This window comes from Phascolarctos cinereus, unplaced genomic scaffold, assembly GCF_003287225.1.
Source record: "Phascolarctos cinereus isolate Bilbo 61053 unplaced genomic scaffold, phaCin_HiC Scaffold_1;HRSCAF=81, whole genome shotgun sequence".
Classification (NCBI taxonomy): Eukaryota; Metazoa; Chordata; class Mammalia; order Diprotodontia; family Phascolarctidae; genus Phascolarctos; species Phascolarctos cinereus.
Genome location: NW_027555514.1, coordinates 108,667,039 through 108,686,042, shown reverse-complemented (window position 1 = coordinate 108,686,042; position 19,004 = coordinate 108,667,039). Strand labels below are relative to the sequence as shown.

At 42.6% G+C, this 19,004-nt stretch overlaps 1 protein-coding gene across 2 annotated transcripts; it reads left to right on the top strand.

The window, feature by feature from the left end:
* Window positions 1–1,191: 1,191 nt before the first annotated feature.
* On the top strand, window positions 1,192–11,654 carry LOC110219218 (uncharacterized). Of its 2 annotated transcripts, XM_021002384.2 has the most exons (5): window positions 1,192–1,445; window positions 2,946–3,149; window positions 3,256–3,406; window positions 7,782–7,958; window positions 9,396–11,654. In XM_021002384.2, exons 1-5 carry the CDS (start codon window positions 1,385–1,387, stop codon window positions 9,652–9,654), a joined length of 852 nt encoding a protein of 283 aa, XP_020858043.1. In that variant the 5' UTR covers window positions 1,192–1,384; the 3' UTR covers window positions 9,655–11,654. The 2 variants fall into 2 exon arrangements, with proteins under 2 accessions (XP_020858043.1, XP_020858044.1); XM_021002385.2 differs by lacking the exon at window positions 2,946–3,149 and having other exon boundaries at window positions 1,229–1,445.
* Window positions 11,655–19,004: the final 7,350 nt, after the last annotated feature.

The following is a 19,004-nucleotide window of genomic DNA, read 5'->3' as shown; positions in this document are numbered from 1 at the left end:
ATATACTTCCCTGCTCCTATCCAGTAAACCAGAAGAGAAGAAAAAGAAGAGAAAATGTTTTAAACGTTCAGCAAAGCTAACCAACACTTCTACTGTCTAAAGATATATGTGTAAACCTATAGGAACCCACCCCTGCCAAGAAGGGAGATAGGGTGCATTTTCTCATTTTTTCTTTGGGTACAGGCTGAGGCTCCTTTCTTAATTGCTTAAAAGTAATTCCCTCCATAAGAAAGAGCCCCATGGGTCCTGCTAGAAGGGCTGAGAGAACACGGTTTAATAAATCCTTTGAATTCCATGGTGTCCTAATCGGCTTTGTAGGTTGGAGAAAAATGACCTCTGAGATGTGAAAGAAAGGGAAAAAAGAACATGCCGGGGATGCAGAAGAAAGGGAGGCAAATTAGAAAGACTAAGAAACTAGTGGGTGAGTTATTTGTTTCCTGGTCACTTGGCTTCTTGTCTCAGGATCCAGATGATGAAAACAGAATCAGAAGGCATCTTGGAGAGCCCCGCAGGTTAGCGAAAAAGCAGGAGTCCCACCCCACCAAAAGGAATTTTCAGAATTGTGGCAGAGTAAGAAAAGCAAGGAGGCCTGGGAAGCAGGAGACCTTCTCAACTAAACAACGATTAACTGTGGAACCTCAGGCAGCAAGCTGCTTTATCGGCTCTGTAAAGTTCTTTGCCAGCCTTATAACGCTCTATAAAAAGGGACCTGAAGTTCATGCTCTCGGGTCCCGTTCAGCCCTAATGTTCTATGTGCCCAAGGAATTACAGATTTAGAGCTGGAATGCCCCTTAGAAATCATCCAGTCCATCTCCATCTCTTGAGGTGAAATGAGCTACAAATGAGGTAACTGAGGCACAGAAAGATTAAGTGACTGGCCCAGGGCCACATAGCTCGTAAATATCAGAGGCAAGATTTGAACCTAGGGCTTCTGACACCAAATCCAGCACTTTAGCCACGATTCCACACTGCCTCAGGAATTCATCTTGCCTGCCTTCATCCTCTCCTCTCCTTTCCTCCAGGCTTGAATAAAATGCCATCCGAAGAGTAGGAAGGGGATGTGTTTGCTAGAGAATGAAGAGGATGGTGGGCAAGGGGCACGGTCTAATTAACACTAATTGGATATGACTGAATGACTAAACAACAACAAAAACCATAATCCATAGAGACGGCAGGCCTGGCAAGACAATATTAAGCCTGCGGAGGGAATGGTTAACTCGGAGATCTCAGTCAAATCCCCTTAGGGCAGCTTGTTCTGAAACCTCTTGTCACCACCTCCTTCTACAATCCTTTCCCAAGGAATGTGAGAGCTTCTGAACCACAGTCAGTCCTCAGATGGTTTACAGGTAAAACCCTTGAAGCTGCTGCTGGGAAAGGCGGAGACATGGAAAGAGGACTTCTGAAGAACGCCAGCCACTTGACCTGCCTTCACGGTAATCTTTCAGGTAAGGTTGGAATTCAACTATTTAAGCCTCAGGATCCTCCCCCTGACTGCCTAGTATGATGAAATTTTATGGGAGCCCCCAGGGAGACCCATTCGAACCACAGGGTCTTTTTGAGAGAAGAGAAGGGGAAAAAGAAAAGAGGAATAGAGTCAGTGATGTTCACATCTAGGTGGTAGGCTGGACAAAGCACCGGCTATAAAACAGCTTAAGTTTCACGAGTTTTCACAAAGGCAGAGACCAACTTTTAGACATTTGGCTGGTGTTGGTTCCAGGTCAGTCAGTGAACCAACCAAGAGTTGTGGCAGCTCAGGTACAGCTCCCAGATGGACGGGAATCCTGCATGTGACATACTGACTGGGTAGCGGAAGATCACAGGATTCAGAGACAGAAGGGCCCCGAGAGATCACGAGTCCAACCCCTTATTTCACAGAGGAGGAAACTGAGGCCCAGAAAGGGAAAAGGCTAGCCCTAGGTCACACAGTATGCAAATGCAGGTCCTCTACCTCCAAATCCAGCAACCTATACTAGAGAATAATAGAGGTAACAGGCCCACTACCAATATATATACCTTTTCCCCTGGAAACAGGGATATTTTATGTTGGCTGGGGGTGAAGGTTGGTGGGGAGTGGGAGAGTATATGTTTTATCCTGTTATGGAGGTAGATAATTTCATGAAGGAGATAGGGGTTAAAAAAATGCAAAAACAGTGGTTTGAATGGGGTAGTAGAAGAGGGGTACCAAAGGCAGGTTGTTCCATGGGGCTCAGATGGTGTGAGAGAGGCTCAAAAGAAAGTCACAGCAAACCCTTTCTACTGCTTATGTAGTTCAAACACATTAAAATTTTTTTGAAGGCAATCGGGGTGAAGTGACTTGCCCAGGGTCACATAGCTAGTGTCTGAGGCTGAATTTGAACTCAGGTCCTCCTGACTCCAGGGTTGATGCTCTATCCACTGCACCACCTAACTGCCCCTACATTTCATTTTTAATATAAAAACATGAGCAGGAGGAAGCTCTCAGTGGCTACCCTGCATGGTAGATGGAAAGGGCACTGGACTTGGAATCAGAAAACCAGGGTTTGAATCTTATTTCTTCTACTTATTATCTGTGTGACTTTGGGAAAGCCGCTCACCCTCTCTGGGCCTCAGTTTCCTCATCTGTAAAAAAGAAGGGGACTGAGCTAAATGATCTTTAAGTTTCCTTCCTTCAGCTCTGGCATTGTGTGGTACTGTACCTTCAGCCACAGAGCACTTGATGATCTAACAGTAAGCCTTCTACAATACGTGGTTTTCTGGAGAGGGCGTGCACTGTATTTATTTCCAGCCTTGGCAACCAGACATGGGAACTTTTAAAACTAGTTTGTTTGTTTTTTTTAATAGCAAAATCTCAGTGGCTCAAAGAATAAGATGTTCTGTACAGTTGTCTCAATGGGATTTTCCCAGAAAAGCTGGAAGGAAGAGTCCCAGCTCTGGGGCTGGTGTCTAATTTTGTTCCATCTCCTTAGTCTCTCTAGAAGCCCAGTGCCCCAGGCTTTTCCCTCCTCCTTTTGGCTCCTACAAAGTGGAAAAAGGCTCAGGCTGCTCCCCGGGCTCAGTGGTTGTTTTCTCCTGCCAAGTGGGATATCAGCTCACAGGAAGCAGAACAATGATTTGCCTCTTGGGGGACAATAGTACAATTTGGAGTCATCCTGAACCCCAGTGTGAGGAGGGTAAGACATATGTCCTGTGGCATCAGACAATGCCATGGCTGGGTTGGCCATGCTAGCAGCACCCCCTCCCCTCACGGTAAGTTTCCTTATGTTGTCTTCATCCCAGGGATCCCCAAGTCACCTAATCATGGCTCCCAAGGGGCAGTGGCTGTCTCTCTCATCAGTGGTGCCATCATCCTTGCCCTCTGCATCTCTTTTATGATATGCTGCCTGCAAGAGAAGGGGCTGAGGAGCAACTCTATGACCATTCAGGCCATGTAAGTATCTGACATTGAGAGCAGTGAGTTCCAGGACATCTAGCAAACTGGTCTAAGCCTTTGGGGGTAGGATAATAATAACTAGTATTTATACCTACAGGTTCCCCACCCCTGTAGCCTCAAGGCCACATGTGGCCCTCTAGGTCCTTAAGTGCAGTCCTTTGACTGAATCCAAATTGGATGTGAGGACCTAGAGAGCCACACATAGCCTCGAGGGCACAGGTTCCCCACTGCTGAATAGACCCTACTATGTACCAATAGGGGGCTGCTAGCGATGCAGTGGATACAGTACTGAGCTTAGAGTCAGAAAGACTCCTCTTCGTGAGTTCAAATCGGGCCTCAGACACTTACTAGCTGTGTGACCCTGGGCAAGTCACTTAACCCTGTTTGCCTCCGTTTCCTCAACCATAAGATGAACTGGAGAAGGAAATGGTAAACTCCTCCAGTATCCTTGCCAAGAAAACCGCAATGGGGGTCACAAAAGTTGGACACAACTGAAAAATGACTCAACAACAACTATGTACCAGGCTTTACAAATATTATTTCTTCCCTCCCAACAACTTAGGTGCTATTATTATCCCCACGTTACAGTTAAGGAAACTGAAGCATACAGAGGTTAAGTGACTTGCCCAGGGTTACACAACTAGTATCTGAGGCTGGATTTCAACTCAGGGCTTCCAGACCCCATTCTATCCATTGAGTCACCTAGCTGCCTTGAAAGAACTCAGATCCTAGCATTCTTTGGCACAGGAATGGAAGCAGTGATACTATCCTACAACCAGGTGAAGGGTTCATGGGGGGTCACACAAAAGAGACCAGAGAACTTCATGACTATAAGAAGCACCATAGTGAAAAGTGGAAAAATTGAGCTGAGAACAAGTTTGTTATTTCCTCTACCCTTCAACCATAAGTTCACAGAATTTCCAGCTCTGAAAAGACCTTTGAGAATTTCTAGTCTTATTCTCTCATTTTATAGGTGAGGAAATTGAGCTTGAGTCCAGAAAGGAGAAATAGCTAGCCCAAAGCTAGCCACATATTAAGTAACAGAACCAGAATTTGCATCTACACCTTCTGACTTCATATTCAGATCTACACCTTCTGACTTCATATTCAGTGTTCCACTGTACTGCCTCCAGTCTTACTGGATCTTGGACTTTCTGAATATAGCCAGTATATGAACTCCCAGAGTACTCTTCTCTTACATACCTACAGGCTCCAGAGTTAGAGGACCTGGATTCAAATTCTTGTTCTGTTACTTAATAACTGTATGACCTTGGGTAAACCCCTCAACAGGGTAGCTAGGTTCTGCAGTGGATAGAACACTGGGCCTGGAGTCAGAAAGCCTGAATTCAAATCCAGCCTCAGACACTAGCTGTGTGACCTCGGGCAAGTCACTCCACTGTTTGCCTCTACTTCTTCATCTGTAAAATGAAATGGAGAAGGAAATGGCAAACTACTCCAGTGTCTTTGCCAAGAAAACCCCAAATGGAGTCACGAAGAGTAGGACGTGCCTGGAAAATGACTAAACAACAAATCCCTTTACTTCCCTGGGCTTTGATTTCTTTACCTGTAAAAGGTGACAGGGATGGACAGGTTAGACTAGATGGCCCCTGGAGTCTCTTCCAGCTCCAGAGCTATAATCCTATGATTCCTGGAAGCTTTGATTTTTCATCTCATCCTAGGAAGTGTCTTAACTGAAGCCTCACCAAGGATAGCAGCACCACCCAGTGGAGAAATCCAGACCACTCCTCCTCTTCCTCTTCCTCTTCCACCTCCTCTTCCACTTCCTCTTCACTGTTTAGGCGAGACTTTGATGGATCAAGAACAGAACACCAGAGAGAACCAGCTAGCTTTAGGTCAGATTTTAAACAAACTCAAACTCCTTCCAATCCTAGCCCCCAGCACTGTCCATGGTCCTGCTCTGCTGAATGATGAAAAGGATTATCAGGATTATATTATAGGTCAGGCAGATCTGGTTATAACTGGAACACCAGTTGCAACAGCTATACCCGGCCCCTCCTGATGTGCAGCCACCACTATACATTTCCCACCCATCCACGACTATAGTTTGATTTTTTCAAGTCTCTAATGCTGTTTCCATATGTGAAGCCTCAATTCCTTAACACAAGGACTTCAGACATACCCATATCCCACCCAACAAACCAAGACAAGGAAAAGGAAAGAAATATTGCACCAACTTAACTCCAGAAATTCCAAAGGCTCACTTTGTTGTTTTTGTCACGGAATTACAAATTACAAATCTAGAGCTGAAAGGGGCTTCAGAAACCATCTGGTCCAATATCCTCATTTTACAGATGAGGAAACTGAGGCCCGGAGGTAAAGTGACTTGCCCAAAGTAATTTAGGAAATAAGCATCAGAAGTGGGATTTGAACCCAGGTTCTCTGAATCTACCTTCATCAAGGCAGGCCAAATTCAAGCAATCTTACTTCTACCTAAGTCCAAAGCCATTTAGTGGTGAACAATGATGCTCTGTGAGAGAAGAAAAAAAAAATCAGGTAGAAGACCTTTCCATTTTAGTCTGGGTTTCTTCCTCTCTCTTCCTCACCCTTCCAAATTAACAAAATGAGGTGAGCAGCTTCCACTCTTTGGGCAAGAGGAAAGCCTGAAGACTGAGGAAGGATCCTGCCCTCCCCACTGGGATGGAGTGAAGAGGCATTGTCTTCTTGCTCCTTATCATCCCCATCTCACTCCTGAATACATTGGAACATGTTCACCTCCTGAAGTCAAAGAAGGTCCCCCACCACAGGGAGGCCTTCAACCAAGTCACCCAAATGCAGGAGAAGGTGATAACAGATGCTGGGGGAGATGCAATCCCCCAGGCCAGGACAGGATGGGAAAGCAGAGGTAGCTACTCATATCAAATTATCTAACCAGAACCTTCACAGATCCCTGCTCATCTGTTCTCTGGGCCATCCAGGGGACTTTGGGTAAGGGGCTTCTATTTGGGAATTCAGCTGAGAATTCCTTATTTGGCAAGGATTTCAAAGCAGTCATCCCAACTTTAAACCACGTAGCACTGGGAAAATGGCCACAATGAGGGAAGAACCAAGGGCTTCTTAGGACCTTAGCCTGGAACTCACTAGATCAAGGATTCATAACTTTCTTGTGTGTCATGGCTCCTTTTTTCAGTCTGATGAAGCCTACAGATTCTTTCTCAGAATAATGTTTTTAAATGCATAAAATAAATGTAGGGTTACAAAGGAAACCAATTATGTTAAAATGAAGGTATAATTTTCCCCATCCAAGTTCATGAACCCGCTGAAATCAACCCACAGGTCCCCTGGGGGATCATTCTGGGGGCAGCGTGTGGTTCACCAACTGCGATTAAGAACACCTGCACTACAGGCTTACTATGTTAATTTTGCCTATGGAAAGAACAAGAGAGCTCTTACTAAGGAAAATCTTGCCTTTCTTTAGGTTAAACATCATCAGTCCATGGGGTTACTTCCACAGAGTCCAAACCACTGTGAATGGCAACAGGCTCTCCCGGCTATTATATCTAAACAACCTGAGATGGCCCGCAGCACAAACATAGCACCAAGGTGCTCTGGTCAGAAGGGCTGGCCTCAGGCAAAGGTGCATGCTAGGCAACGTCTATAACTGTTATGTTGATGTTTTGCTTCTGAGGATTGAGACTGGAAATGGAGAGGGTGGAAGCTGGGATAATGGAAAATTCTTTCTGAAATAAGCATTGGACTAGGGACCGGAATAGCTGTGTTTAAGACTTAGCTCTTTCACTTATTAGTACAGGTATAAACTTGGGCAAAACCACTCTGTATCTCTGGTCCTCAACTGTCTGATCTCTAAAATGAGGATAATAATACTAGTGCTATGTACACCCCACTGGGTATTTGTAAGTCTCAGATGAGATCATGTGTGTAGAGTGCTTTGCAAACCTACACAAATGCCACGTTTTTTCCATTATCCTTTCTTCCCTGCCCAATCCCATAAGTTTCCATGTTCCTATCCCCACAATTGCCAAGCCTGAGATAGAACAGAAATAGAACTTCAGAGAGTTCACTTTGTGACTTCTGGTTGGTGGAGAGAGGCACACTTGCCCCAAAGTCTACTACTAAGCAATGGCCCTGCTCTACTTTCTTCCAAAGTAACATGACAAAACCTTTCGCAAAACCTTTTAGAACTAGAAAGAAGTTTAGAGATGATCCAATCCAAACCCTTCATTTTAAAGATGAGGGAACCGAGGACAGGGGAGATTAAATGACCAGGCCAAAGTCATCTAGCAAATAGTGGTAAAATTTGGACAAGACCCTTCAATTTCCAATGCAGTCTTCTTTCTGAGACAGTAAACTAGTATTAGGGTTTGCTGTGTTTTGCTTTGGTTTTTCTCTACAGGTATCACCAAGGCAGGATGTCTAACATAGGAAGAAGAGCTGATTCAACTGACCAGGTGCTACAGAGACATGCTGGGGCTGATAGGACGGACCAGAGACAGAGGGAGAGCTTTCCTACTCAACTAAGCTCCATTTATCCTCGCACCCTTACAATCTATGACAACTGGGGCTTCCAGAGGTATTATTCTCACCTGGTTCAGGGGACACTTTGCATCTCCTAGTTAGACATGCATGAACCCCAAAACAAGTACCTTGATTTAGAAAGCAGAGATGCACTCGGGCTAAACAGTAAAATGAACCACATTAGAGAGCAGAGCCAGCAAAGCAACGGGACCAGTGATATAATCTGTGAATGAGGACGCAGCAGGATCTGGGGCCAGCTTTATACCTATACTCCTTCCCATTGTGCTTCCAGATTATCCCACAGCTCAGTTCCTCACCGCAATCCTTGCCACTTTACATTATGTAATTAATGTTCTGACCTATCCCTACATAATCACATACTACATTTCTTGAATATATTTTTCCCTTCTGTCTCACATAGAAGGAGCATGGCACAATGGACAGAGAACTGACCCTTGAACCCCAAAAGACCTAGATTCAAGTACCATTCTGGCTGGGTGACCCTGGGCAAGTCACTTATCTCTCAGTGTCATAGTCAACAACCTAAGACAATACGTGGCAGAGAAGGTGCCAACCTGTATTCTTTCCCTGAATGTTCCCTACATCAATGAAATCACAGGTTTTGTCCCTATTCCCTCTCTCACACACAGCTCCTACAGACGGGTTTCATTATGGCATTATAGTAGAGCTAGCAGAACATACAAGATCTTGGGAAAGTTATTTAACCTTTCTAGGTCTCAGTTTCCTCACCTATAAAAATAACTAGGGTGGGTTTAATGATCTCTAAGGTCCCTTACTATTCTATGATCCTATAATCTTGTTCAGTACAATCAGAAGGCTATGCCCAGAGAGGGCAAACTGGGCTCTGATACCCTGCACCAGCAGAGGATAATGCCTCCTCCTTCCCCCTTTCTCAGAGCCACCACCCTAACAAGCAGACAGCTTCTCTTCACCCAGACCAACCTCTACTTTTTGATTAGGGGGACCAGCAACATGTATTGATTTTGCTTAGCAAAAAAAAAAAAAGAAGAAGCACTACTTCTCTAATATCACAAAGGGCACAGCAAGATCCTGAACCAGGTCTCGGATGGTGGCTGGAGGGGATACAATAAACGCATAGAAAGTGAGAGCTTATGCTGGAGGTGGGGAGGCAGAAATGGATAGGAAGTGGTAGAGGAGTATAGCTCCTCTTTATATTATGCAACAAATGTTTTGACCTGTTCCTACATAATTATATGTTATGTTTGTTGGGTATATTTCCTTTTCTCTGTCTCACATAAAGGCAGTATGGCATAATGAAATAAGCCTTCAACTCCAGCATCTATTCTCTCTTAGTACTGAGAAATAGCATTTGGGCCTGAAGGGAAATAAGGCAGGAGACATAGTTCTGTTCATTCTGTCATAACCATGAACTTGCCTCAATTGCCCATGGTGGCACAGCTTCCATTTGGTTCATGGTCCCATATGCCTCATTCCTTTTTGTTCTGCACAGGAGTCAAGAGACCCTGCCTTGGGCCACTGTACAGACTTTGGGCTCTGAAGTCCCAGTCTTCACCCCAGTGATCTTGCAGCAGGAAGCCCTGTCCCCTCCTCCCACCTATATATACCTGCTTCAGGAGCCCAGGGACCTGCCTCTGCTTCTCCCACTTCCACACTGCCACACTCACCTCCCCAGAGAACCTCAGCCAGCCTATACCCAAGGAAATAGAAGCAGCAGCATGGAAGACAGAGCTCAGGATGAGCAGACCTAAAACACCTTCCCTACACATCCTTTGAGGTTTTCTGGGAGGATCACTCAGATTGCTTTTTCCTGAATGTCCCTTTCAAGCTTCCCAGTAAGGCATAGGGCAGATATAAAAGAGACAGAAAGCTAATGGCCCTTGCAAAGAGAAAGAATGCTCACGGTCCTCATACTCTTTCTGGAATCCTCAGCTCAGCTGGTTTTATAACACATTCAAATCACCAACTGGCTCCCTGCAATAATACAAACTGCTTCACTAGGCTTTTGAAATCTTTTATAATCTTAATCCAATCTATGGTTCCATACTGATAAAATCTTACTCTGCCCTCCACCTCAACTCTATGTTCCAGCTAACCTGATCTTGTGGCCCCACAGGTTTGGTGGGGTCTACCTACCACTTCTATGCTTTTGTACGGGCTTCCTCTCTTACCTGGAATGCTCTCCCTTCTTACCTCTATTTCTGGAGATCCTTAGTTCCCTTCAGGATACAGCTCTAATACCACCTGCCACACAAGGCTTTTTCTCATCCTCCATGGGTTTTTAGTGTTCTCTCCCTTCTGCCATCCCCATTATCACTTTGCATTTTCCTTTGTACATATTTTGAATTTACTTATCAGTCTCCAAGGTTGGGTTTTTGGTTGTCGTTGCTGTTTTTGTCCAGTGAACATAAGTTCCTTGAAAGCAGGGACCATTCTGTTCTAGTCTTTTTATCTGCAATGTCTTGCACACAGTAGGTGCTTTTAAAATGTTCATTGAAATTAATTAAAAATGCAGCAGCTTGACCTGCAGAAAAGAAGTGTGAGGGGATGAGGGAGGCAGAGAACCTAAACCCCCAAATCCACGAAGGCATATGACTGCCATTTTCCTCATGACCACCAAGGGGCTAGAGCAGAGGAAGCTGGCTCAAATATAACACAAGCTTTGGAAAGCTTCTCAACAACATGGAGCAGAAGTTGGGATCCCTCCTTGTATATCTTCAAGAGAAGCCCCTATCTATCCAGGTTAGCTTGGGGGATAATATTGTCCAGTGATAGGAAAAAGGGCTATTCAGATTAAGGTCCTATTAAGTGAACGACATTTAAGTGGAGCTGGATGACAGAGACCATTCCAGCCACTTAGTCACTCATCTGTGTGTTGCGCTGTCCAATCAGAACAAAGCCTACAGAAACATAATTCAAGTTCACTCTTTAACCTGACTCAATGGGTACCAAAACAGTTGCCAAAACAAACAAACAAAAAAACCCAACAACAACCAAAAAAAAACCCCCTCTATTTTTCCTTCTCAAACCAGATGTGGTAACATAGTAGCAAGACTTTACGAAAAGCTTCCCCTTTCTTGACCTGTAGGGGGCACTGAAAGGCGCCAATTTGTTGCTGGAGCTCTTGGTCAATGTAATTAATTCTCTGCCACCAATTAGAAATTGCTCAACTGAAGCACTGTCCCCACTGCTGCTTCTAACTGCTCCCACTCCAAGGAAGAAGCTTTCCAGATCAGCCCCAAACATGTGTACACACACATACACACACACACACACACACCCTGCTGTGTCTATCATTCTTGGATTCCTCTTTCCCTGCTGCTGCTGCTACTTGTGTTTTTCCTATCTTCAGCAGCTTTCATGAGAGCCTGCTGACTCCCAGTGACTCATCTTTCATTTATAAAGTCACAACTCTCCAATTTCTCCTCTCAAATTGGCAATCACTTTAAAGCCACACCTCTGTCTCCAAGTGCTCATATGATTTCTCATTTTCTTAGATTTGCCCTCTTTAGTAATAAAACAAGTGCATGTAAATTAAGGGAGCTACTCATCATTCTTTCGTTCTGAAGTCTCCAACAATGTAGTAGTGGGTCTCTTTGGTGCCCTTATAATTTGTATTTCTTCATACTCACATTTCTCTATTTCTTAATAAATAAAATATTTCTCTGCCTCTTTATAATATTAAACTGTTTCCATACAAGTGAGACATTAGTCTACATTGTTAATAAAGCAATCCAAGTCCTCAAATCTATACTACAGATGATTTTCTCTCCAGGACTGTCAAAAATCCCATCTAAAAGCTATTTCTCCACCCACATATTATAGCAGTTTATATCCAAATAAAATTCACTTTCCACGCATATACAGAAACTATAGCTGTATTATCCTTACAGAACCCAGATTTAATCATCAATGTAGATTATATAAGGAAAGCATGGAACACATCATTGCAGGCTGTATAAATTTAGCAACTACCAAATAACTAGGAACATATGACCTGATGACTAAAAGTAATACATCAAAAGCTTACTACTTTGACAGTCACTGTGAATACAAACCTCAAAATATCCTACAAAATTCAACCAACATGCTGTCGTGTAGACCATTATCACTTGCCAAACTGTTGTCCACAATTATCTGGACGTAAACTTAATCCATAAAAACTTAAGAGTGTGTTTAATAGATGTTGCCATACCAAACATATAATTTCCAAGCTGAACATAAATGTAAATGTGGGAATAGAATTGAGGTCCATATCAACCCAGTCGTCCAGTCTGCTACTGAAGAAGTGAAGATACTTTCAGTGCATGTACAGAGGATGAATTTACAGCCTAATACTTTTATTCAACCTCAAATCGCAGTTACTTTATCTACTTTTGCCACTGTCCATAGAATATTGCTTATGATAATAATAACTATAATAGCTATAATTTAGGCATCATTTTAAGGTTTATAAAGTGTTTTACCTATGTCTTATATGATCCTCACAACATCCCTGAGAGGTCAGTGTTTAGTTTATATTTTACAGATGAGGAAACTGAGGTTGAGACACAAAGTGATTTATTTGCCCAGGGTCTCACAGTTAGTAAGTGTCTGAGGCAGTATTTGAACTCAGGACTTCCTGACTCTGGGCCCAGTGCTCTATTCACTAAGCTGCCTAGCTATCTCCAGAAGAATAATAACAAGATAGTGACTTGACCCAGGACTATTTCTATCTGAACCTCATGGGGAAGACTAAAATAAGATATCACCAAAACTAATAACATGAGGCATCTAGGTTGCACAGTGGATAGAGCACCAGCCCTGGAATGACGAGGACCTGAGTACAAATCCAGCCTCAGACATTTACTAGCTGTGTGACCCTGGGCAAGTCACTTAACCTCAATTGCCTCCAAAAAATAAAATAATTATAATTGATTGCTTTTGTATAGTGTTTTGAGATCTACAAAGTGTTTTATGTGTATGGTCTCATTTTAATCCCACAAAATTCCTTTGTGGTAATTGCTAGGATAATCCCCATTTTAGAGATGGAGAATTGAAGTTTAGGTTAAGAGAGTCAAGTGAAGTTTAATGACCTTTTGCCTAGGGGCAAACAGCTAGCATATGGCCAAGTTATGATTTTCACCACAGACTTCCTAACCCCAAGTCTAGTCCTCTATCTTCTATCCCACACTGCCAAAAATTGAAAAATTTCCTTTTACTTTGGAGCCACTTGCCTGTCAGTCAGTCAACAACCATTTATTAAGTACCTTACTATGTGCCAGGTACTGAACTAAGAAAGAAAGAAAGGCAAACACATGGTAACCCACAAGGAAATCATATTCTAATGGAGGAGATGACATACAACTATGTACATGTAAAATGTATACAGTGTAAATAGAAAATGATATGGGAAGGAGCATAGGAGGTGTCGGGGGGTGGGGAAGGGGATGAGAAAGGCCTCTTGCAGAAGGTGGGATCTGAGCCAAGTCTTGAAGGAAGCCAGAGAAGGAACAGCATTCCAAACACGAGTGAAGTTGAATAGGGAACGTCATGGCAGCACTGTCTAGGCCTTTGTATGTGTAGCCAGATGGCAGAGCGTGTGGAGGGAAGGAGAAAAGGGATCAAGTTGCAAAGGTCTTCCAGTGCCAAACAGAGCATTTTATATTGGATCCTGGCGGGGTGAGAGGAAGGTACCGGAGTTTGTTGAGTAGGGGAAGGACAGGGTCAGACCACACTTCAGGACGGCAGCTTTAGAAAAGCGGGAGAATGAATGGATCAGAGCGGGCAGAGAGTTGAGGAAGGGAGAACAATCAGAAGACTGCTGCAATAGCCCAGACGTCCAGTGATGAGGAGGGTCTGCAGCAGAGCGGCAGCTGGGTGAGTGCCAAGCTGGAGTCGGAAGAGAGCAATGCCTCGGACACCTGGAGGGGAGAGTCAGTCCCCAGGAGAAGAGGGCTATCAACAACTGTAAAGGTTGGAAAGGCTTAGCAGTCAAGGAACCAGTGGGCACTCTGGAGAGAGGGTTTCAGTAGAACGATGAAGTCAGGAGACAGACAGCAGAGATCATGGAAGAAAGAAGAGGAGAGGGAATGCACGCACTTCACGTACATAGATGGCCACCTCAGAGATTTTAGCTGAGTCCGTGAGGAGCAATACAGAATGGTAGCTAGGAGCTACCTTAGCAGAGCACTTAGCAAGAGGGAATGGCCTTGTTCCTCTCTCCTACAGGAGAAGTAAAGCTGTTGCAGGAAGGAGCTGAGGCACCAACAAACAGCAGGCAGGAGCCAGGAACAAGTCAAGTTCAGCTGATGAGGCATTCCCAACAGCTTTCTGCTGGGGAAGCCTGAACTGACTTTGGGACAAAGAAGAAGCCTAACCCAGCAAGGTCAACAATATTAGAGATACTGAGAGGAGAACCACGACTGGATATACCCACATGCACATTTTACTTTTTTTTTTCTTTTTAAGGCAATTGGCGTTAAGTGACTTGCCCAGGGTCACACAGCTAGTGTCAAATCTGTTTGGTTTGAGGTCACATTTGAACTCAGGTCTTCCTGACTTCAGGGCCGGTACTCTATCCACTGTGCCACCTAGTTGCCCCTCACGTTTTACTTCTTCAACACCAAGATCAGTAATGGATCACATTTTTGGTAACAAGGACAGAGAACAAAAAGGAGAGGAGATCTGGTGCCCACAAGCATCGGAACCAGGCTAAGAAGCATTGAAAACCAGTCAATGTTTTACAGAAATAACGACCCGCTGTGACTTTGGGTAATTCACTTAACCTTTCTGGGCCTTAGTATCCTCATCTGTAAAATAAGGGGTTCAGATTTAGATGACCTCAAAGGTTCTGTCTGGGTCCAGACCTTTGTACGTCTGGACCAGCAGTGCCAAACTCAAGTAGAAACGAGGGCCACTTGCCTGCACATAAGGATCCCTGCAGGTCCCAGATGGACTTAGAAAACCATAAGAATGTTTACGTGCATGTGTGCTTGTGTACATACATACATATACACATATGTGTATACGTGTATGCATATATATGTATGCATATAGAAGGTATATGTACATATGTTAGATATTATACTAGAATATATTATATTGGGTATTACGAGGTATTAGATATTATATTAGAATATATCATATTAAGACTTGCAAAATCATATGTTTATATGGATATACATGATAAATATAGATACACATATATTTTCTTATTAATACATCAACACATTAAAATCAGGTAAGAGCTACATTTTCATCTGATTCAGGATGCACTCAGGAGTGTTATGGGTCACAAGCTACCCCTAGACTTGTATTTGACACCTGTCGTGCGGACATGCTGCAGGTGCCAGACCTGCATTATAAAATCCAGCTCCTGTTTTAAAAACAAAACAAGACAAGTCAAAGCTAGCAATAGCTGGTGCCTCCAAAGTCCTCATGAGGCAAAGAATTAAAGAGAAAAGGGTTATGTGGAACCAGTGAGGACAGATTTGGAGACTTGCCATCCTTCCTCCTGTTCTTTCCTATCTTATTCCTTTCATTCTTCTCTCTCATCTTCACTCATCTACCAGTAGCTCTCCAAGCCCTTTAGAGACTATTAAATATATACTTTAGGGTAATGCAAGCATGGGGAACCTGCAGCCTCAAGGCCACACGCAGCCTTCTAGGGCCTTTTTGACTAAAAGGCCACACCCAAGGACCCAGAGGGCTAGACTGAGTCAGTCAAAAGGCCACACTCAAGGACCTAGAGGGCCACATGTGGCCTTGAGGCCACAGGTTTCCTCACCCCTGGGGTAGTGAAATATATCTACTATTTTTTGCATTTGGTCTGGACCTGTGAGCTCATGAGTGAGGGAAATTCCTGATGTATAAAGTCCCTTGATCTGCAACAAATTTGTAATTTAGTCTTAGAGACTTGCCTTGGGCACTAAAAGGTTAAGTGATTTGCCATTGGTCACATAGCTTTTATATGTTTATGTCATAATAAAACCAAATTAGGAGTCTATTTCAAAGTTACAACATTTTGGAAGTAACTAAAATAATATTCCTTACATCAAGTTACTTTACAAAAGTAAACAAATATCTAAAAAGCCTAAGAATAATGACAAGGAGGGGCAGCTAGGTGGCACAGTGGATAGACCACCAGCTCTGGAATCAGGAGGACCCGAGTTCAAATCCAGCCTCAGACACTTACTAGCTGTGTGACCGCAGGCAAATCATTTAACCCTGATTACATAAAAAAAAACCCCAACAAGGTTTAGAAGAGGAACATGAAGCTGATCTAACGTGTGTCAGTTATACAACACGTAATAGGAGTTAACAGAAAATAAGTTGTTATTAATTTTTGTATTATTAATGTTTAATAAACAAGTATTTATTGTCTCTACCTTCCACCTCCTCCTCCCATTGAGAAGAAAAATTAATAACAAATATACATAGTCAAGGAAAACAAATTCTCTTATTTGGACACTGCCATGTCCAAAACTGTCTCATTCTACAGTTTGAGTTCATCACATCTCTGCCAAGAGGTGAGCAGCATCCTTCGTCAGTCCTCTAGAATGGTTGGTTATTGTGTTGATCAGAGTTCTTTAGTCTTGGAAAGTTCTTTGCTTTTACAATGTTGTTGTTCCCCAGAGACTTCCCAGTTCCAACATCAGTCCTCTCTCCACTACTCCACACTACCTCTGGTTGTTTATTGTTACCAGAATCAAAGGCTACCTATCACCCTGGAACCAGGCTAGAAGACAATTAAAAAAAAAAAGATATGATGCAAGGTCAAGGAATTCGATACTTTCGAACCTCAAAATAACCTTTGGGTTGAGAACATCTGCCACAGCTTGTAATTTATTTTTCTGAATACTTGATGCTTACAATGGTTAGACATGCTGTCTCATTCTGTAACATTGCTCAATATTACCTAACAAACATGAGTTATGCTCATCTTGAAGAGTGTCAATCTGAATTGAAAATGTTCCAGCTAGCTTATCATCACTGGAAGTTGTTTTTTGTTGTTTTTTTTTCTTAAATTAACTTGCTGGTACTGCTGCTGTTTTGGCTAGAAGGGTTTTTGATTTTCTGTTTTTGTTTTCTTTCTTTTCTTTTTCCTTTTTTTGGTAGTGGGCTAAGAATACTCCTCTGTTATTTCTGTTTCTCTGTCATTACACAAAGCCTATGTGTGTACATACAAGATCCAGAGAAAGGTCCTCACCTTACCTATGGCCTTCTATACCTTCCGGCTCCCAGGTTTACCTCTTTACAATGTAAAGAGTTATTTTTTGTATAAAAGGCCTTTTGACTGAGTCCAAGTTTTATAGAACAAATCTGTTTATTAAGGAGATTTGTTCTGTGAAGTTTGGATTCAGTCAAAGGGCTGCACTTGAGGACCTAGAGGGCCACAAGTGGTCTCAAGGCCACAGATTCCCTATCCCTGAATAGGTCTTCCAACATTTCTCTGAAATGGCCCCTTTCCTAATTTCTTATTTTTGCAATAATATTCTATTCTTTCATATACCATGATCTGTCTTGTTCAACCATTCCCTGATAGATACCCAACCCCTAAGCCTTCAGCTCTTTACCACAACAACAAAGCTGCTTTAAACATATGAGTCTTTTTCTTCTTTCTTTGATCTCTTTTGGATTTAGGCATAATAATAGTCAAAGGGCACGCCTAATTTAGTGCTTTGGGGGCATAGTTCCAAAGTGCTTTCTAGAATGGCTAGAGAACATTACAACTCCACTGACTGACTATTATTGTGCTCCTCCTTTTTTTCTCCTTTCCATAGCCCCTCCAAAAACTGTCATTTTCATTTTTAGTCACCTTTGCCAATTTGATCAGTGTGAAGTGGAACCTCAGACTTGTTTCTAATTATATTTCTCAAATTATTAATTTTTGGAGCACTTTTTTCATATAGTTGTTATCTTGTATTTCTTCTTTTGAGAAACTGTCTGTTCATTATCTTTTGACAATTTTTCTATTGGAAAATGATTCTGTCCCTGACATACCTCTTCAGCCTCCAAATCCCAACCTAGCGCCCAAGCCACAAGAGCTTCCACACTGTCTTCCTAGCTGATGCTCCAAAAACTCTTGTTTGACCACAATGGAAAGTGGTCAAGGTCTTCAGAAAACAAAAAATGATGGCAGAAAACAGATGCATGCCAAGCATTCCACTAAGCTTACAGCACCAAAAAAATGGCAGTCGTTATTTTTATTACAAGTGGTCAATAGATGGTTGCTTTAGTTTCATTGGTAAGAGCACTGCCTTAATAAGCAAGTTCATAGATTTAATCTCTGTTTGTGCCAATTAGTTTCTATCTGTTCTCTACTCACTTTTCTAGCAAAAAAGTACCACACAAGGAGAAGAAAATGAGAATATGAAACAGCTCAATGCAAATCCATCACCACTACTAAGACAAACACTCCAAGGTAATATTCCAAAGTAATACCACTTTCATTTGAGACATTAAAATAATATTGAAATAGGAATGATCATGATCAAAAAGTAAGACATTGGTCTCTTAGTGGAATGTGATCCACTTCCTCAAGAGTACTACCAATAACAGAAAATCAGATTTAGTGCAAGTCTGCACTTTTTATCATGAATCCATATTTTAGCCTAGATAAGTGGTAGTAATAGAAATAACAAAGTTAATGGAAAACAGAAAATAACAAAGATGGGGAAAATTCTGCTTTGTCTCTCAAGAAAAAAATGAAGATGATTACAAATCAAAGCAGAAAAACATAATGAAAAAATTAGAAAATATAAAGATAAATTATATGTAACATGTATAACTATATAACACATGTAAATTATATATATTAAGCATAAAGATTAAGCCTATAATGTTCTTACAGGCTTATAGTTCTGAGAGAACTGAGAATGTTTTCACCTGGAAACATTTAAGAATGAGCAACATTTATGAGGACGAGGTAGGTAGGCCGCTAGCTAGATAGAATTGCAGAGGATAGAGGGTTGAGCCTAGACTCAGGAAGACTCCTCTTCGTGAGCAGCCTCAGACACTTACCAGCTGTGTGACTTTAGGCAAGTCATTAACATTGTTTGCCTCAGCTCCTCATCTGCAAAATGAGCAAAATGAGGAAATGGCAAACCACTCCTGCCTC

Coding starts and splice junctions, on each gene's coding strand:
- LOC110219218 (XM_021002384.2), top strand. CDS start 1,385: ATGGAAAGAGGACTTCTGAAGAACGCCAGCCACTTGACCTGCCTTCAC. Junction 1,446..2,945: donor CCTTCACGGTAATCTTTCAG/GTAAGGTTGGAA, acceptor CCATCTCCTTAG/TCTCTCTAGAAGCCCAGTGC. Junction 3,407..7,781: donor TCTATGACCATTCAGGCCAT/GTAAGTATCTGA, acceptor TTTTCTCTACAG/GTATCACCAAGGCAGGATGT.